At 38.3% G+C, this 20,450-nt stretch overlaps 1 protein-coding gene across 23 annotated transcripts in view; it reads left to right on the top strand.

Annotated features, from left to right (window-relative positions):
• The window catches only part of ADAM32 (ADAM metallopeptidase domain 32), a 207,246-nt gene that overhangs the window by 184,049 nt on the left and 2,747 nt on the right, over window positions 1–20,450 (top strand). For 10 of the 23 annotated variants that reach the window (XM_054499103.2, XM_063668672.1, XM_054499101.2 and 7 more), the window contains 3 exons: window positions 3,015–3,053; window positions 6,450–6,488; window positions 19,465–19,503. The exons of 1 other annotated variant lie outside the window; for it this stretch is intronic. In XM_054499103.2, coding sequence (XP_054355078.2) covers window positions 3,015–3,053; window positions 6,450–6,488; window positions 19,465–19,503 — 117 coding nt within the window. Of the gene's footprint in view, window positions 1–3,014; window positions 3,054–6,449; window positions 6,489–7,943; window positions 7,983–19,464; window positions 19,504–20,450 lie in introns of all 23 variants that reach the window. 12 more of the 23 variants (XM_063668674.1, XM_063668676.1, XM_063668675.1 and 9 more) reach the window with 3 other exon arrangements.

The raw sequence follows: 20,450 nt of genomic DNA on the forward strand, positions 1-20,450 counted from the left end.
GTGGGTAGCAGATGTGGATTGTGGGCTCTATAGATAAAGACTGGCAGAAAGGTTGTTTACCAGGGCAGGCAGACACAGTGAGTAAAGAAGTCTGGCTTTGAAAGCAGGGTACAAAGGACAAGCAAACTTAAGCAAACTAAATCTTTGAAGAAGAATTTCTTACTGTATTTAACATGAACATTCAGGTACAAGTCTCTATGTGAATATATGCTTTCCTTCTCTTGGTTAATACCCAGGAATAGAATAATTGGGTAATAAAGTAAGTGTATGTTTAAATTCTAAAGAAAGAGCTATGTTTTCCAAAGTGGTTTTGTCATCTTGTATTCTAGCCACCAGTGTATGAGAGTTGTAGTTTCTCCACATTCTTGTCAATATGTGGTCTCATTTTTTTTTTAACTTTACCAATTCTGATATTGTGTAGTGGTATCTTATTATAATTTTAATTTGAATTTCTCTAATGGTTAATCATGTTGACAATTTTTCATATGGTTATTTGCCATCTGTATACCTTCTCTGGAGAAATGTCTATTCAAATTATGGGTTATTTTCCTTTTTATCATATTTTTCAAATCTTTTGATCATTTTTGAAATGGATTTGTTGTATTTCGAATGTTCTGAATATAAGTCCATCATTATATATGTAATCTGCAAACATGTTATCTCAGTGTAAGGCTTGTCTTTTAATACTTTTAGCAATCTTTAGAGAAAATGTTTTAAATGTTTAATAAAACCAGTGTATCAATTTCTTTTTTTATAGATCATAATTTTGGTGCTGTAGCTAAGAAATAATTGCCTAACCCAAGTTCACAGATTTTCTCCTATGATTTCTTCTAAAAGTTTCAAAGTTTTAGGTTTTGCCTTTAGATCTATATCTAATTTGAATTAATTTTTATATATGTTAAGAATTATGGAAATAGTATATTTTGTACAAAAATTTTTAATTATTCTTACACCATTGATTTTAAACTTTGTTAAGTAGGATCAGAATAGTCACCCATAAAAAGACAGTACCATTCTGAGTAACTCTATACATCTTACTCTGAATTACCATATATTCAACTCAGGTAGTGGGAACTCAAACTATTCCTGTCCTTCTGTGAGCACAAGAAATTATTCCCTTTGTTCATTTTGGATAAATGGTTTTACTCTGGCTCAGGCAGTTCCCTCACTGGCAAGCATTCATCAGTACTCTGCAGAAGATGCAAGCGGCGGGGAAGGGGGTCTTCCGCCAATCTCAGGATTCCTTCTAAGCATTTTCTTTTTTTCTGTGGTGTTCTGCCCTGTGGACCCTAGCTGGCTTGCCCTTCCTAGGTCCCCAATTCTATCACCTCAACTCAGAGAGACTACTGGGATTTGCCTCAGTTTCCGTCATTGCATTACAGCCTGAAAACTCTCTCTAGGCAGTAAGAAGAGTCAATCATAGAGCTCACCTTGTTTCCTTCTCTCAAAGTTCAGTGTACTGCACTGTCTAGTAGCCAAAGTGTGAAATCAATTGTTTCATACATTTTGTCTGTATTTTTAGACATTCTGGCAGGAGGGTAAATTTAGTCTTACCCCATCTTGGCCAGAATTAGAAGTATGCTTTTAGTATTTGCAACTTTCACATATTTTTAATCTCTGCATCTCACATTCTGATTAATTTTCTTAGTTTACTCTTTCATTGCTCTAATTTTTCTTTTCTTTCTGTCCTGTTTTAGACTTATGGATTCTATTCCTGCAAAGATCTCTATGAGGAGTCTAAATATTCTCAGATTAAAGTGTTTTTAAAGCAAATCATTTGTAGCTCTTGCTGCGTGAATTCATGTTTTAGTGTAGTGTTGACATTAACTCCTAGTGGTTTGTAATGGTAGACTCGTTTATCTTCAGTGTCTTTGATGTTTCCCATGAGAATTCTGTGTGTGCTGTGTTATAGAGACATATATAGGTTGTTGTATTAGTCCGTTTTCATACTGCTGTACAGAACTGCCCAAGAGTGGGTAATTTATAAAGGAAAGAGGTTTAATTGACTCACAGTTTAGCATGGCTGGGAAGGCCTCAGGGAACCTGCAATCATGGCAGAAGGTGAAGGGGAAGCAAGGCACCTTCTTCACAAGGCAGCAGGAGGGAGAAGTGCTGAGCGGAGGGGGAAGAACCTCTTATAAAACCATCAGATCTCGTGAGAACTCACTCACTATCACGAGAAAGGCATGGGGGAAACCACTACCATGATTCAGTTACTTCCACCTGGTCTCTCTCTTGACACATGGGGATTATGGGGATTACAATTTAACATGAGATTTGGGTGGGGACACGAACCCTCACCATACCAGTTGTTTAATTTTTCCTTTCTTAAAGAAAAAATCTTTTTAAAAATTTGCCATGCATGGTGTTCAAGAATTTGTGGGAGTGTGAACTGGGGTCCTGAAACTGCACTTTCATGATACTTGGGAGTCCTACTTCTCTTCTCGATGCATTTTTCTCTCTATTTATGCATATTTCCCTCTTGTATTCCAAAAGCCACTGGTCAGAAATTTTATTATTCCTATTTCATGGGTGAAATGGCTCCTTCTGGCTCCTGGTTTAGTTAAAGAGTTCACTTACAGCATCTCTGCGTCCGAAGGCCTGGGGCTTCAGCTCCTTCTAAGGCAGTGCTACTAAATCTCTGGCCTCAGAGGTAGTCTTTTCTTTAAAAATGAATAAAAAACCAAAAGTTGGATTATGAAGGTCAGAATCAGACATTCAAGGTCAGATCTAGATTCTGTGTTTAGAAGGGATCAGAAAAAGCAAATTTGGGTGTTTTTGACACTCTCCTCATTGCAGGATTTGAAATGTGCCCTTCTTATGGATGAGGTATATGGGTAAATAAAAATGTTATTTATTTGCATCTGTGTTCATTGACCTTTGGACAATATTTTGTTTTTTAATAATTAGTCTTATAAGGATATAATACTGATTATAAAATGGACTGATTTTAATTCATGAAGTTGGCAAGTTTTCTAAGTACTAACATGAGACATTTTCAATTTTTTTTTTAGATCTAAATCGGAAGGTAGCACACAGACATATGCCAGCCAGTAAGTAGGTTAGAAGGTGTTTTTAAGATATATGTTGAAAATTAAGAATTAATTGATAATTCACAATTTATTTCCAAAATTTTTTTGAACATCAATTGGTAAAGCAATGCACTGAAATCCAGACTGCGAATATATAGTCTAATTTAGTTTCTAATAAATTAGTCCTTTCTTCATTTAGTAAATGTTTACTGGAAGTCTCTTCTGAGGAAACAAGGAATAAAATAGCTGATTCTAAAATGAGATAGGACATGTATAATTAGTAAAGAAAAAGAATATATAGTGCTTAGAAGTTACCCAGCTTGTGTTATAGAGCCACGTGCTGTATAATAATGTTTTGGTAAATGATAAACCACATGTATGATGGCGGTTCCATAAGATTATAATGAAGGTGAAAAATTCCTGTAGCCTAGTGATGTCGTAGCCATCACAACATCAGAGAGCAATGCATTACTCACTTGTTTGTGGTGACGCTGGTGTAAGCAAACCTACTGCACAAAGCAACATATGCAGAATTCTCATGAGACAATCGATGCTACTTAACCTTACAAAAAAAAAAAAAAAAGCCACTAAAGGTGGTAATGCCAGCAGCCAAAGCAATCTAAAGAAATACAGGTAATTGAAAAACCTCAAAAAAAAATGCTTAGGATCTGCATAGAGGTTAAAAAACAAATAGAATCCATTAAACAAGAAATAAAGGAGCTGAAAAAAGATTTTCTTATTTTTAAATTGTTTAGGGAAATCACTGAGAATACAACATAAACAGAATAATAACATATAAAAGACCAGTTAAGAAACAAAAGAATTCAGAGACAGAAAATTTAGACTGGGGAAGAGTCAATATTTGAAGAAATAAGGTCTTGGGCTTTTACAAAATTGAGGATAGTTAAGTGTCTTGACACTGAAAGAGAACATGGAGTCCAGTTCACAGACTGTTAGAAGATAGCGAGAACTGAAGCTACGGTTAAAAAATATGAATAGGGGCTGTGTGTGTTGGGTCATGCCTGTAATCCCAGCACTTTGGGAGGCTGAGGTGTGAGGAGCACCTGAAAAATTAAAAATTAAAAAATTAGCCAGGCATGGTGACATGAGCCTGTGGTCCCAGCTACCTGGGAGGCTGAGGTGGGAGGATTGCTTTAGCTTAGGAGTTCAAGACTGCAGTAAGCCATGATAGCCAGTAAGCTCCAGAAAAAGAAAAAAGAAAGAAAGAAAGAAAAAGAAATAAAAGAAACATAAGTAGGATGAATAGGGACAAAATGCAATTTATTGAAGGTTAAAAGAACAGAACAATTAGGTCAATATAATTAGCTCTCCCCAACCCATAATTAGTGTAGAAATTTATACATCTAGATTCATGACTTCTGTCACAATCTATAAAATTCCATCCATTTGTTTGTTTACCCAAGCAGTACACTCATTCAGTCATGAGTTGCACAAGGATACATTCTGAGAAATGCACTGTTAGGTGATTGTGTTATTGTGTGAACATCACAGAGTGTACTTACAAAAACCTAGATCATATAGCCTACAATATACCTAGGTTATATCTTATAACCTTATATATATAAGCCTGTACAGCATGTTATGGTATGGAATACTGTAAGCAACTATAACTGATTAAGTATTTACATATTGAAACATAGAAAAGGTACTGTAAAAATATGATATAAAAGATAAAAAATGATATGTCTGTATAGGGCACTTACAATGAATGGAACTTGCAGGACTGGAAGTTGCTCCGGGTGAGTCAGTGAGTGAGTGGTGAGTGAATGTGCAGGCCTAGGGAGTTACTGAGTCCTACTTTGAACTGTATAAACACTGTGCACTTAGGCTACACTGAATTTACTTAAAAATTTATTTCTTCAATAATAAATTCACCTTACGTTTTACTATAACTTTTCAAATTGATACACTTTTTAATTTTATAAAACTTTTTGACTCTTGTAATAACACTTAGCTCAAAAACAAACACATTGTACAAATTTCTTTCTTTATATCTTTATCGGCTTTTTTGTCTTAATTTTGTTTTTCTTTTTAAAATTTTTGGTAAAAACTAAGACACAAACACATTAGCCTTGGCCTATGCAGGGTCAAGACAGCCAATATCACTGTCTTCCATCTCCACATCTTGTCCTGCTGGGAGGTCTTCAGAAGCAATGACATACCCGGAGCTGTCATCGGCCAGGATAACAATGCCACCTTCTGGATACGTCTTGAAGGACCTGCTTGAGGTTGTTTCACAGTTAACTTTTTTTTTCTTTAAATAAGCAAAAGGAGTACACTCTAAAATAATGATAAAAAGGATACTATAGGCCTGGTGCGGTGGCTCACTCCTGTAATCCCAGCACTTTGGGAGGCTGAGGCGGGCAGATCACCTGAGGTCAGGAGTTCGAAACTAGCCTTGCCAACATGGTGAAACTCCGTCTCTACTAAAAATACAAAAATAAATAAATAAATAAATAAATAAAATTAGCCAGGCATGGTGGCACGTGCCTGTAATCCCAGCTACTCAGGAGGCTGAGGCAGGAGAATTGCTTGAGCCCAGGATACAGAGGTTGCAGTGAGACGAGATCTCAACATTGCACTCCAGCCTGGGAGACAGAATGAGATTCCACCTCAAAAAACAAACAAACAAACAAAAGGATAGGATAGTAAACACATAAGCCAAAACCAGTTAGTATTATCATTATCATGTATTTTGTACTGTACATAATTTTATGTGATGTACTTTCATATGACTGGCAGCACTGTAGGTTTAGATACTTCTGAAGTCATTCAGCCTCAGCTCCTGTTTACCCTGTGAGCTCTAAGTTTTATCGTTTTTATTGGCAACAGGAGAAGTCTTTCCTTGCTGTGAGCCTCAGTTGTGTATCAAATGTTTGTTTGTGTGATTTTTTTTTTTTCAGCACTCCTCTATGCGAGGAATGGAAAGGGAAAATTGTTTTGCCAGCTCACTCTGCTAGATTGCCTGGGAGGCAGTATAGGTTTTAATTTACAAAATATTGTCTTTTTTTAAACAATGAATAAAAAACCAAAGGTTGGGGTATGAAGGTGAGAATCAATCAAAGTCAAACCTATGTTCTATGTTTAGAAATAGCTAATCTGTGTTTTTTCTGAACAGATCTGTATTCTATGTTCAGAAAAAGCAAATCTGTGTTTTTTGGATACTCTCCTCATTGCAGGATTTGAAATGTGCCCTTCTTATGGATGAGGTATATGGGTAAATGAAAATGTTATTTATTTGCATCTATGTTCAGTGACCCTTGGACATCATTTTATTTATTAGTAATTAGTCTTTTAAAGAGATAATACTAATTATAAAATGGCCTGATTTTCATTCATGAAGTTGGCAAGTTTTCTTAGTACTAACTTGAGATATTGCTTTCAATTTTTTTTTAGATCCAGCTCAGAAGGCAGCACTCAGACATATGCCAGCCAGTAAGTAGGTTAGAAGATGTTTTTAAGATACATGCTGAAAATTAAGAATTTATTGATAATTCACAATTTATTTCTAAATATTTTTGAACAACGTCAATTGGTAAAGTAATGCACTAAACTCTAGACTGCTAACATACAGTCGAATTTAGTTTCTAATAAATTAGTCATTTCTTTATTTAATAAATGTTTACTGGAGATCTCTTCTGAGGAAACAAGGAATAAAATAGCTGATTCTAAAATGAGATAGGACAAGTATAATTAGTAAAGAAAAAGAATGTATAGTGCCTAGAAGTTACCCACCTGGTGTTACACAGAGAACCATGTGCTTCATAACAGTGTTTTTGTAAATGAGAAACCACATGTATGATGGTGGTTTCACAAGATTATAATGAAGGTGAAAATTCCTACAGCCTAGTGATGTTGCATTGCTCACTTGTTTGTGGTGATGCTGGGGTAAACAAACCTACTGTGCTTTGCAGAAGACTCCTTGTGGAGGTTATGTTTTACCCTCCGGTGTGATAATTTTTCACATTAACTGTTACACTGGACTTCACGGGAAGCATGGAGTGGTGTCCTTATCCTATACGTGTAAAGAATTAAGGCTCCTTTTCTCTGTGTGATGATTTTTCCATCCAAATTCCTAAGCCGATTTAAGTGCTCAGGGTTCCCGTGCCTCCTGGTGTTCATTTTTCATCTCTACTTCTGAAGCAGTTTCCCTGATGCATCTCTGTGTCTAGTGGCCCCAGCTTTTACTATCCCAATTTCATGGGTGGTAGAGCCTTTCAGGGCTTCCAGGTTTAGCGAAGGAGGTCAGCTTCATCTTTCTAGGAAGTCTCAACTCTTGATAAGCTGATGTGGCTTATGAAACTGACTTATGTACCCCCAAAGTCATTCAGATTTAGTTTGTATTTACCTTTCGCATTTTCAATTCTCTCTCTCTCTTTTACTATCACTAGAAATGGCCTTTTCTTTCATAAAGTTTTAGTAAATAGTACGTGTTGTTTTTGCACTATTTCTGTATGTGTGGGATAGGAGGGGAAATTACCACACCTCCCCATCAGTTCAGTCTTCTTGACATTAGTGTGGATTTTGAATCACAACCTACAGCAATGTATTTATCAATGGATAGACTCTAAAGGCCAGAATCAGGCATTTAAAATAAAGCATATATTCTGTGCTAGAAAGTGAAAGGAGAAAAACAAATCAGTTTTCTTGTTCCTCTGCTTAGTTGAAGATTTGAAATTTAAACTTTTTATGGACATTGTATATGAATAAATAAAAACTTTACTTGTTTGCATATGCTAATTTAGTAGTCTTTCGAAATTATTCTTCAGTGGTGATTCTTGGAAGAGAAGAATTAACACAGGTTATAAAATGATCCGACATTCATTCATTATGGAGGCACATTTGTGTTTAGTATTAACGTGGAAGCATTACTTTTTTGCTATCTTTTAGAACCAGATCAGGAAGCAGCAGTCAAGCTGATACTAGCAAGTAAGTGAATTAGGAGGCATTTTTTTAATATAATAAGTATATGTTAAAAATTGAGATGAGACTGGCAGCCAAGATGGCCGAATAGGAACAGCTCCGGTCTACAGCTTCCAGCGTGAGCGACGCAGAAGACGGGTGATTTCTGCATTTCCATCTGAGGTACCGGGTTCATCTCACTAGGGAGGGCCAGACAGTGGGCACAGGACAGTGGGTGCAGCGCACCATGCGCGAGCCGAAGCAGGACGAGGCATTGCATCACTCGGGAAGCGCAAGGGGTCAGGGAGTTCCCTTTCCTAGTCAAAGAAAGGGGTGACAGATGGCACCTGGAAAATCGGGTCACTCCCACCCAAATACTGCGCTTTTCTGACGGGCTTAAAAAACGGCACACCAGGAGATTATATCTCATACCTGCCTAGGAGGGTCCTACGCCCACGGAGTCTTGCTGATTGCTAGCACAGCAGTCTGAGATCAAACTGCAAGGCGGCAGCGAGGCTTGGGGAGGGGCGCCCACCATTGCCCAGGCTTGCTTAGGTAAATAAAGCAGCCGGGAAGCTGGAACTGGGTGGAGCCCACCATAGCTCAAGGAGGCCTGCCTGCCTCTGTAGGCTCCACCTCTAGGGGCAGGGCACAGACAAACAAAAAGACAGCAGTAACCTCTGCAGACTTAAATGTCCCTGTCTGACAGCTTTGAAGAGAGCAGTGGTTCTCCCAGCATGCAGCTGGAGATCTGAGAACGGGCAGACTGCCTCCTCAATTGGGTCCCTGACCCCTGACCCCTGAGCAGCCTAACTGGGAGGCACCCCCCAGTAGGGGCAGACTGACACCTTACACGGCTGGGTACTCCTCTGAGACAAAACTTCCAGAGGAACAATCAGACAGCAGCATTTGCGGTTCATGAAAATCCGCTATTCTGCAGACACCGCTGCTGATACCCAGGAAAACAGGGTCGGGAGTGGACCTCTAGCAAACTCCAACAGACCTGCAGCTGAGGGTCCTGTCTGTTAGAAGGAAAACTAACAAACAGAAAGGACATCCACACCAAAAACCCAGCTGTACATCACCATCATCAAAGACCAAAAGTGGATAAAACCACAAAGATGGGGAAAAAACAGCAGAAAAACTGGAAACTCTAAAAATAAGAGCACCTCTCCTCCTCCAAAGGAATGCAGCTCCTCACTAGCAATGGAACAAAGCTGGATGGAGAATGACTTTGACGAGTTCAGAGAAGAAGGCTTCAGATGATCAAACTACTCCGAGCTATGGGAGGAAATTCAAACCAAAGGTAAAGAAGTTAAAAAGTTTGAAAAAACTTTAGACGAATGTATAACTAGAATAACCAAAACGGAGAAGTGCTTAAAGGAGCTGATGGAGCTGAAAGCCAAGGCTCGAGAACTACGTGAAGAATGCAGAAGCCTCAGGAGCTGATGCGATCAACTGGAAGAAAGGGTTTCAGTGATGGAAGATGAAATGAATGAAATGAAGTGAGAAGGGCAGTTTAGAGAAAAGAGAATAAAAAGAAGCGAACAAAGCCTCCAAGAAATATGGGACTATGTGAAAAGACCAAATCTACGTCTGATTGGTGTACCTGAACGTGACAGGGAGAATGGAACCAAGTTGGAAAACACTCTGCAGGATATTATCCAGGACAACTTCCCCAATCTAGCAAGGCAGGCCAACATTCAGATTCAGGAAATACAGAGAACGCCACAAAGATACTCCTCGAGAAGAGCAACTCCAAGACACATAATTGTCAAATTCACCAAAGTTGAAACGAAGGAAAAAATGTTAAGTTCAGCCAGAGAGAAAGGTCAGGTTACCCACAAAGGGAAGGCCATCAGACTAACAGCGGATCTCTCGGCAGAAACTCTACAAGCCAGAAGAGAGTGGGGGCCAATATTCAACATTCTTAAAGAAAAGAATTTTCAACTCAGAATTTCATATCCAGCTAAACTAAGCTTCATAAGTGAAGGAGAAGTAAAATACTTTACAGACAAGCAAATGCTGAGAGATTTTGTCACCACCAGGCCTGCCCTAAAAGAGCTCCTGAAGAAAACACTAAACATGGAAAGGAACAAGCGGTACCAGCCACTGCAAAATCATGCCAAATTATAAAGACCATCGAGACTAGGAAGAAACTGCATCAACTAACAAGCAAAATAACCAGCTAGCATCATAATGACAGGATCAAATTCACACATAACAATATTAACTTTAAAGGTAAATGGACTAAATGCTCCAATTAAAAGACACAGACTGGCAAATTGGATAAAGAGTCAAGACCCATCAGTGTGCTGTATTCAGGAAACCCATCTCACGTGCAGAGACACACATAGGCTCAAAATTAAAGGATGGAGGAAGATCTACCAAGCAAATGGAAAACAAAAAAAGGCAGGGGTTGCAATCCTAGTCTCTGATAAAACAGCCTTTAAACCAACAAAGATCAAAAGGGACAAAGAAGGCCATTACATAATGGTAAAGGGATCAATTCAACAAGAAGAGCTAACTATCCTAAATATATATGCACCCAATACAGGAGCACCCAGATTCATAAAGCAAGTCCTGAGTGACCTACAAAGAGACTTAGACTCCCACACATTAATAATGGGAGACTTTAACACCCCACTGTCCACATTAGACAGATCAACGAGACAGAAAGTTAACAAGGATACCCAGGAATTGAACTCAGTTCTGCACCAAGCAGACCTAATAGACATCTACAGAACTCTCCACCCCAAATCAACAAAATATACATTTTCTTCAGCACCACACCACACCTATTCCAAAATTGACCACATAGTTGGAAGTAAAGCTCTCCTCAGCAAATGTAAAAGAACAGAAATTAAAACAAACTTGTCTCTCAGACCACAGTGGAATCAAACTAGAACTCAGGATTAAGAAACTTACTCAAAACCGCTCAACTACATGGAAACTGAACAACCTGCTCCTGAATGACTACTGGGTACATAATGAAATGAAGGCAGAAATAAAGATGTTCTTTGAAACCAATGAGAACAAAGACACAACATACCAGAATCTCTGGGACACATTCAAAGCAGTGTCTAGAGGGAAATTTATAGCACTAAATGCCCACAAAAGAAAGCAGGAAAGATCCAAAATTCACATCCTAACATCACAATTAAAAGAACTAGAAAAGCAAGAGCAAACACATTCAAAAGCTAGCAGAAGGCAAAATAACTAAAATCAGAGCAGAACTGAAGGAACTAAAGACACAAAAAACCCTTCAAAAAATTAATGAATCCAGGAGCTGGTTTTTTGAAAGGATCAACAAAATTGAGAGACTGCTAGCAAGACTAATAAAGAAGAAAAAAGAGAAGAATCAAATAGATGCAATAAAAAATGATAAAGGGGATATCACCACCGATCCCACAGAAATACAAACTACCATCAGAGAATACTACAAACACCTCTACACAAATAAACTAGAAAATCTAGAAGAAATGGATAAATTCTTGACACATACGCTCTCCCAAGACTAAACCAGGAAGAACTTGAATCTCTGAGTAGACCAATAACAGGATCTGAAATTGTGGCAATAATCAATAGCTTACCAACCAAAAAGACTCCAGGACCAGACGGATACACAGCCGAATTCTACCAGAGGTACAAGGAGGAACTGGTACCATTCCTTCTAAAACTATTCCAATCAATAGAAAAAGAGGGAATCCTCCCTAAAACTCATTTTATGAGGCCGGCATCATCCTGATACCAAAGCCGGGCAGAGACACAACCAAAAAAGAGAATTTTAGACCAACATCCTTGATGAACTTTGATGCAAAAATCCTCAGTAAAATACTGGCAAACAGAATCCAGCAGCACATCAAAAAGCTTATCCACCATGATCAAGTGGGCTTCATCCCTGGGATGCAAGGCTGGTTCAATATATGCAAATCAATAAATGTAATCCAGCATATAAACAGAACCAAAGACAAAAACCACATGATTATCTCAATAGATGCAGAAAAGGCCTTTGACAAAATTCAACAACCCTTCATGCTAAAAACTCTCAATAAATTAGGTATTGATGGGATGTATCTCAAAATAATAAGAGCTATCTATGACAAACCCACAGCCAATATCATACTGAATGGGCAAAAACTGGAAGCATTCCCTTTGAAAACTGCCACAAGACAGGGATGCCCTCTCTCACCACTCCTATTCAACATAGTGTTGGAAGTTCTGGCCAGGGCAATTAGGCAGGAGAAGGAGATAAAGGGTATTCAATTAGGAAAAGAGGAAGTCAAATTGTCCCTGTTTGCAGATGACATGATTGTATACCTAGAAAACCCCATTGTCTCAGCCCAAAATCTCCTTAAGCTGATAAGCAACTTCAGCAAAGTCTCAGGATACAAAATCAGTGTACAAAAATCACAAGCATTCTTATACACCAATAACAGACAAACAGAGAGCCAAATTATGAGTGAACTCCCATTCACAATTGCTTCAAAGAGAATAAAATACCTAGGAATCCAACTTACAAGGGACGTGAAGGACCTCTTCAAGGAGAACTACAAACCACTGCTCAATGAAATAAAAGAGGATACAAACAAATGGAAGAACATTCCATGCTCATGGGTAGGAAGAATCAGTATCGTGAAAATGGCCATACTGCTCAAGGTAATTTATAGATTCACTGCCATCCCCATCAAGCTACCAATGACTTTCCTCACAGAATTGGAAAAAACTACTTTAAAGTTCATATGGAACCAAAAAAGAGCCCACATCGCCAAGTCAATCCTAAGCCAAAAGAACAAAGCTGGAGGCATCACACTACCTGACTTCAAACTATACTACAAGGCTACAGTAACCAAAACAGCATGGTACTGGTACCAAAACAGAGATATAGATCAATGGAACAGAACAGAGCCCTCAGAAATAATGCCACATATCTACAACTATCTGATCTTTGACAAACCTGAGAAAAACAAGCAATAGGGAAAGGATTTCCTATTTAATCAATGGTGCTTGGAAAACTGTCTAGCCATGTGTAGAAAGCTGAAACTGGATCCCTTCCTTACACCTTATACAAAAATTAATTCAAGATGGATTAAAGACTGAAATGTTAGACCTAAAACCATAAAAACCCTAGAAGAAAACCTAGGCATTACTATTCAGGACATAGGCATGGAGAAGGACTTCATGTCTAAAACACCAAAAGCAATGGCAACAAAAGCCAAAATTGACAAATGGGATCTAATTAAACTCAAGAGCTTCTGCACAACAAAAGAAACTACCATCAGAGTGAACAGGCAACCTACAAAATGGGAGAAAATTTTCACAACCTACTCATCTGACAAAGGACTAATATCCAGAATCTACAACGAACTCAAACAAATTTACAAGAAAAAAACAACCCCATCAAAAAGTGGGCAAAGGATATGAACAGACACTTCTCTAAAGAAGACATTTATGCAGCCAAAAAACACATGAAAAAATGCTCATCATCACTGGCCATCAGAGAAATGCAAATCAAAACCACAATGAGATACCATCTCACACCAGAATGGCAATCATTAAAAAGTCAGGAAACAACAGGTGCTGCAGAGGATGTGGAGAAATAGGAACACTTTTACACTGTTGGTGGGACTGTAAACTAGTTCAATCATTGTGGAAGTCAGTGTGGTGATTCCTCAGGGCTCTAGAACTAGAAATTCCATTTGACCCAGCCATCCCATTACTGGGTATATACCCAAAGGACTATAAATCATGCTGCTATAAAGACACATGCACACATATGTTTATTGTGGCACTATTCACAATACCAAAGACTTGGAACCAACCCAAATGTCCAACAATGATAGACTGGATTAAGAAAATGTGGCACATATACACCATGGAATACTATGCAGCCATAAAAAATGATGAGTTCATGTCCTTTGTAGGGACATGGATGAAATTGGAAATCATCATTCTCAGTAAACTATCACAAGGACAAAAAACCAAACACCGCATATTCTCACTCATAGGTGGGAATTGAACAACGAGAAGACATGGACAGAGGAAGGGGAACATCACACTCTGGGGACTGTTGTGGGGTGAGAGGAGGGGAGAGGGATAGTATAAGGAGATATACCTAATGCTAAATGACGAGTTAATGGGTGCAGCACACCAGCATGGCACATGTATACATATGTAACTAACCTGCACATTGTGCACATGTACCCTAAAACTTAAAGTATAATAATAATAAAATAAAAGAAAAAAAGAAAAAAATTGAGATGACAAATTGATAATTAATAATTACTTGCCAACTATTAACTGAGTAGCCACAATTAGCAAAGTACTATACCTTAAAATGACCTATTTGCTGATCTAGTAACTTGTGAGTATTTGTCTAAATAAGACAATATCTTCTTTCCTGCAGTTTAGTTAATATGTGTTGGGAGTTTATTTTTGAGAAACAAAGGAAAACATTTTTGGTGAAATGTTTAAGGAGCTAATTCATAAAAAGGATCTTTTTGTATTCTTTTTCTTGGAGTACACAAAGGGGAAGTTTACTTTTTTATTTGGAGATGGCAGAACTAGAAACTAATATGTATGCTGATGAATAACTGAGTGAATGCTCGCATAGATTACTTGGGAAGAATTTGTTGAAAAAAAAGCATCACAAAGGAACAAAAATTCCACATCTTTCATTGTTCTCAGTATTACTAGGTCCCCGTCCATTTCCTGAAAGATGGATGTCTTTTTGTAATAATCCAGTAAGTATTTAGTTCCTCACACTCAGCAATTGTGGGTTTTAGGTCCTTCTGCAAATATAAAATGCTTTGAAGTTTTTACTGCTCCTTTTCTGAGTTACAGTTTTTATATACATTTATAGGGGGCTGGTGTTATTCTTTCTAGGTTCCTCCAAGCCCACTGCTGTTCCCAAACACATCTAAATCCACAGAGCAAACTCTCTAAGCTGCACAACAAGATTATATGATTTCTTTTGTTCCAGAAGAAATTTACCTCTTCAATAAGAATGCCTGCGCTGCTCATTTTTAATCTGTCTCATTATTTTTCTTCCTTATAGTGACACTTTGGAGTCATGAATTTATCTTTAAAATTTTGATTTTTATTATCATGTCTGTTCTTATTATTGTGACCAAGGGAGTTACCATATAGGGATCAGGCCCAGCGAGCCTCAGTGACCTTTTTCTCTTATTATATTCTGTCATCTCTGATAATAAAGGCTATGTCTGTCTTGCTCAGCATTGTATAGCTAGCATGTAGCAGAGTGCTTGGCTTGTATTATAAGTGATCAATAAATATTTGTTGAAGGAATGAATGAATGACTACCTTTGATCTTCACACAGAGGCAACCAAACCAACAAAAACACAAACACAAAGGTACATAGACAAATCTATATACATGTGTGCACATGCATGCATGCACACACATTCATATATCCATGATGATGATGTCGCTTCCTCCATTTCTTCTTCGCTCAATATGTCATCTCTCATCCTGAAACCCTGTTAACATAATTCATCTCTCCCAGGGTTATTTACCTCCATTCAGTGACGGGTGATAGCATCACCCATAGGAAAATGTGCATTTCAATAGACATCGTTTAGTTTGGAATGTTAAACCACTGGTCTAGCCTTCTGGCTTAGCGTGCACCAGGGAATCATTTTAGAATAACTATTCATTTGAATTTTGGTAACATCATTTGACACGGTGGCTGTGCTTTAGTGATATAACATCCACCATAGTTTTCATGTCATTTATCTTTGGAGTAATCTTTAACTGGTGGGAAGTCAGTGGAAATGTTGTTGAAGCCAAAGAAAGCAGAGAGATGGAATGAATTCCAGCGAAGCAGGATATTTCCCTGACCCCTTCAGGGGACTCATGACAGGGGTGCCTCGTTTACTCAGCTCCCTGACTCCTTATCGGAGGGAGCACGTGGGTGAACGAGGTGGAAACTGCTGGAGTGCAGGAGCGCTGGAACCAGCCGGCCATTTCAGCCCTGGCTGGGCGGGATCAAACTCCACTCACTGGGACCCACTGCGTTCTACCACTTGGGAGGGAACATGCAGGTGAGCAGGTGCAGGAGCCACAGCCAGCACTGTGCTCGCCAACAGGGGCGAACTCTGTGCAGGCCCTGCAGCGGCATCCAGGAGGGGTGCCTGTGACTCCGAAAACCCCAGAGGATGTGTTACGGTGCTCTTTTAGCTTGGACGGCTTAAGTGTTAACAGCTCAGTAGGCCCTCTGCCTTTTCGAGTGAGGCGGCTGCTCTCTGCCAGTGACGGCAAAGAGACAATGTGACAGCCTTTTGAATCCACACTTGTGGCTCCCAAACTCTTGTCTGGCATCCAGGAAAAATGAGGTTGCATGAATGAATTGAAAGATGATAAATGTGAGGAATTTTATTGAATAATGAAAGTGGCTCTCAGTGGGAAGGGGAGCTGAAAAGGGGACGGGCAGGAAATCTTCCCCTGAAGTCCAGCCACCTCGGGCTGCACTCTTCTCTGAAGTTATGCCATCAAGCTGTCCCTCTGAAGTCTAGCTGCTTCTCTCCGACATCCAGACATAGTCCCTGACGTCCAGCTGCCTCTTGTCTCTGCCAACTGAGTCTGGGGTCTTTATAGGCACAAAATGGGGAGGGGCAGGGCCATGGGTGGTTTAGGAAAAGGCAACATTTGAGCAGGAAAACAGTGATAGAAATTCTCTCTTTGGATTGTGGTTTCAGGCTTTTTGGCTTGAGGGTGGCGCTTTCACCAGAGACCCACCCTTGTCTGCCTATAATTTCTCTGCCACCTGTTCCCATCACCAGTATGGGTCACGTTAGTACTACTTTAGTGTAATTATTTTAAAGGTCGAAATTCTTTCAATATTTCCAGTCTTTTCCTAAGCAACAGAAGAATCTTTGACAATTTATCAGCAAACTTTTAACACTACTCTCCCATATTATTGTCATTTGGCTTTTAGCTTCTTCCAGGTTTTTACCTACAGAACCCTACCCTCCATTATTATTATTACTATTATTATAATCATTTTTATATTAAATTAATACCTGCTAAGAGCTGAAAACGTATTTATCAATTGCTTTGCTCTATTTATTGTTGAATCCATTGATTTTTCATTATGGGTTTAGTTTCCTTTTTTCTCAAGTACAACACTTTTAGTTTTAGTTTAGTGATTCTGTATTATCAACATTTGTGTTAAAAATGCCTGAACATGCTTTTTTTATCCACACTCAATTTTGAATGATAGCTTAAATGGTTACTCCTAGCTGAGAAGGACTTTTCTGAAAGCGTTTTGTAATATTCTGTTGTTGTAATGTGCCATGTACTGTCATTGATGAGATCTTAGTTGTCAGTATCATTATTTATTTCCCCCTCAATTAATGTGCTTTTTCTAGGTGGCTTCTAAGATTTCCTTTTTGTCTCGAATGTTTTGTTATTTTATGATTATATGTTCTGATAGAATTTGTTTTTATTTATCCAGCTCTGGATTCAATATAGTCTTTAGATATCAGGACTCATGAGGTCATTAAATCTAAAAAATTAATTCAGTCATTATGTCTTCAATTATTGACTCTTTCTCATTCTTTCTCTTTTTTCCATTGGAAATGATTATATTTAGGAGGGTCTTCTCATTTTAGCCTCCATGTTTCTTCCATCTTTTTTTTTTTTTTTTTGAAGCGGAGTCTCGCTCTGTTGCCCAGGCTGGAATGCAGTGGTGCGAGCTCAGCTCACTGCAACTTCCATCTCCTGGGTTCAAACAATTCTCTGCCTCAGCCTATCAAGTAACTGGGATTACAGGCACCTGCCACCACACCTGGCTAATTTTTGTAGTTTTAATAGAGACAGGGTTTCACCATCCTGGCCAGGCTCTTCTTGAACTCTTGACCTTGTGATCCACTCGCCTCGGCCTCCCAAAGTACTGTGATTACAGGCGTGAGCCACTGCGCCCAGCCTAGCATCCATGTTTCTTAACTGGAGTCTTCATGTATTACGCCTTTCTACCTCTCTATCTGACATTGTTTCACTTCCTTATATCAGTTTCCAAATCCTCCATTTTCTTAATAGCTATTTTTTTTTTTGCCTCATTCCTGCCTTGATTTGTGTGGAGATCCTAAATATTTCAATTTTGAAGATTTTTATATTATCTGTTGATCTTGATGTGTGAATTTTTGTTTTGCAATTTAGGTTGATAAGCCCACCCTCAAGGGCAGTGATTGTTCTCGTGGGAATTCTGCATGCCCTGAGTTGTAGAGGCATGCATTGGGAGGATGAGAGTATTTCAAGTTTGTCTCTCCTGGGGCATGAATGTTGTAACGTTTTCCATGCTTGCTCTTTCAGATTTGTGAGTAGTGGAACTGAGCAGCTGAGGTCTGCACTGCGTGGTGCAGGCCTGTGATTTCTGCATCTCTAGATGATCCTTTTCTTTTCATTTGGCTGAGAAAATTTGCTAGTTGTGTTCTGAAGTGCAGTGGTCATAGCTTTTAATATTTCCATTAAAGACTACCAGGCTTGGGAAACTGCTCCATTGCAGCTTTCTAACACGTAAAGATCCACGCCCTCAACTCCTTCCAAGCTAGGGTTATGAAAACCACATCTTTTAGGGTATAATTAATTAGCTTTAGGTCTTGTTCCCTCAGAGCTTCTAATTTCTTTATTTTTTTTTTAATGGTAGAAGGAAAACACTTTGTGACTGTCAATCTTAGTTACGCATCCGTTTTTTGTTTTCTTCAGCTTTTCTCTATGTATCTAATAGAAAGGATAAGGTTTCCTATTTGTCCAGTCTGCCAAACTGGTCAGAAGTAAATGTAAGTTTTAATTTACAAACTGCTGCAATTTATATATTAACAAATACAAAACTAACTTGGAGGCTGAAGAACAGGTTTAGACATTTACAGTTAAATTTACATTAACTTCGAAGTAATTTGAAAAACCTCTGCTATCTTGATACTCTTGATTCTCTACTAGAGAGTTTACATTTTGTACTATATGTTGCATTTGGTGTTTGAGTAAAAAAGAATTCTATTTATTTGCATGCCCCAAATATTTAAATAATTAGTTTTGGTGCTATAAAATGGCCTGGTTTTCATTCTCAAAGTAGGCAAGCTCTTAGTATTAACTTTTAGATATTGTTTTTAATTTATTTTTATTTTTATTTATTTTTATTTTTTTGAGACGGAGTCTTGCTCTGTCACCCAGGCTGGAGTGCAGTGGCGTGATCTCGGCTCACTGCAAGCTCTGCCTCCCGGGTTCACTCCATTCTCCTGCCTCAGCCTCCTGAGTAGCTGGGACTACAGGCGCCCGCCACCACGTCTGGCTAATTTTTTGTATTTTTAGTAGAGACGGGGTTTCATCATGTTAGCCAGGATGGTCTTGGTCTCCTGACCTCGTGATCCACTCACCTCGGCCTCCCAAAGTGCTGGGATTACAGGTGTGAGCCACCGCGCCTGGCCAATTTATTTTTAATAATAGATATTTAATATATATTGTTTTAAATTTGTTTTAAATTTATTTTAGATCCAAATCAGAAGATAGTGCTGAAGCATATACTAGCAGGTAAGCAGGATAGAAAGTGTTACTTATAAATAAGTATGTTGAAAATTCAGAATGAAAAAGTTGATAATTCACAAATAATTGCTCAACATTTTTTGAGCAGCCACAATGGATAAAGTCTACACCAAACCCAACTTATTAATATTTCCCATTCTACAACAAGTACTAATTAATTCCATTAATCTTTTTTCTTTAGTTGACTAAATTTTTGTTGATTGCCTACTCTTGTGGTACATAAGAAATAAGCTAGTGAAATTTAATAAGAGACAAATATTTATGATTACTTTGTGAAACTAAATCATAAGCTGAACATTTTGCATCCTTTATTCTGGGATACACAAAGGGGAAATAGTACTTTTTCAGGTTGCATTTACACCCACAAAAACTCAATGTGAACAACTGAGTGAATGATTATTTCCACTTAGGAAGAGTTTAGGAGACAGTATTATAAACACACTAAAATTCTACATTTCCCACAGATCCTCAATGTCCCACACCTGTGTTAACAAGGGCTCTCTGAACTCATTTAGAGAAGCTTTTAGTTTCCTACACCCCACAGTTGTGGCTTTGTGATCCTTCTGAAGTTATCAAATATTTACTGCTATGTTCATCATGGTTTCTCCATTGTAGAGTTTTCATTTTCTTATATGGCCTAGTATTTTTCCTTAAAGTGACCTCTTTGAGTTACATTCAACCCACCGCTATTCCAAAATATTGTTTATACACACAGATTAAATTTTCTAGGCTACACCACAACATTATATGGTTTCTATTTTCCCCAATGAAGGCACCCCATCCATTAGGAAAGCTACAGTATTTCTGTCTCCTTTATCCTTTCTGTTGTTCTTGGATGTCTCCTAACATAAGCACCTTTTTACAGACATCAGTTACTTTCTCTAAGCTATGTTTGAGAAAAAAGCTGATTTTCTTTGTTGTCTCCACTCTCCATC

Source organism: Pongo pygmaeus, chromosome 7 (genome assembly GCF_028885625.2).
Source record: "Pongo pygmaeus isolate AG05252 chromosome 7, NHGRI_mPonPyg2-v2.0_pri, whole genome shotgun sequence".
NCBI lineage: Eukaryota > Metazoa > Chordata > Mammalia > Primates > Hominidae > Pongo > Pongo pygmaeus.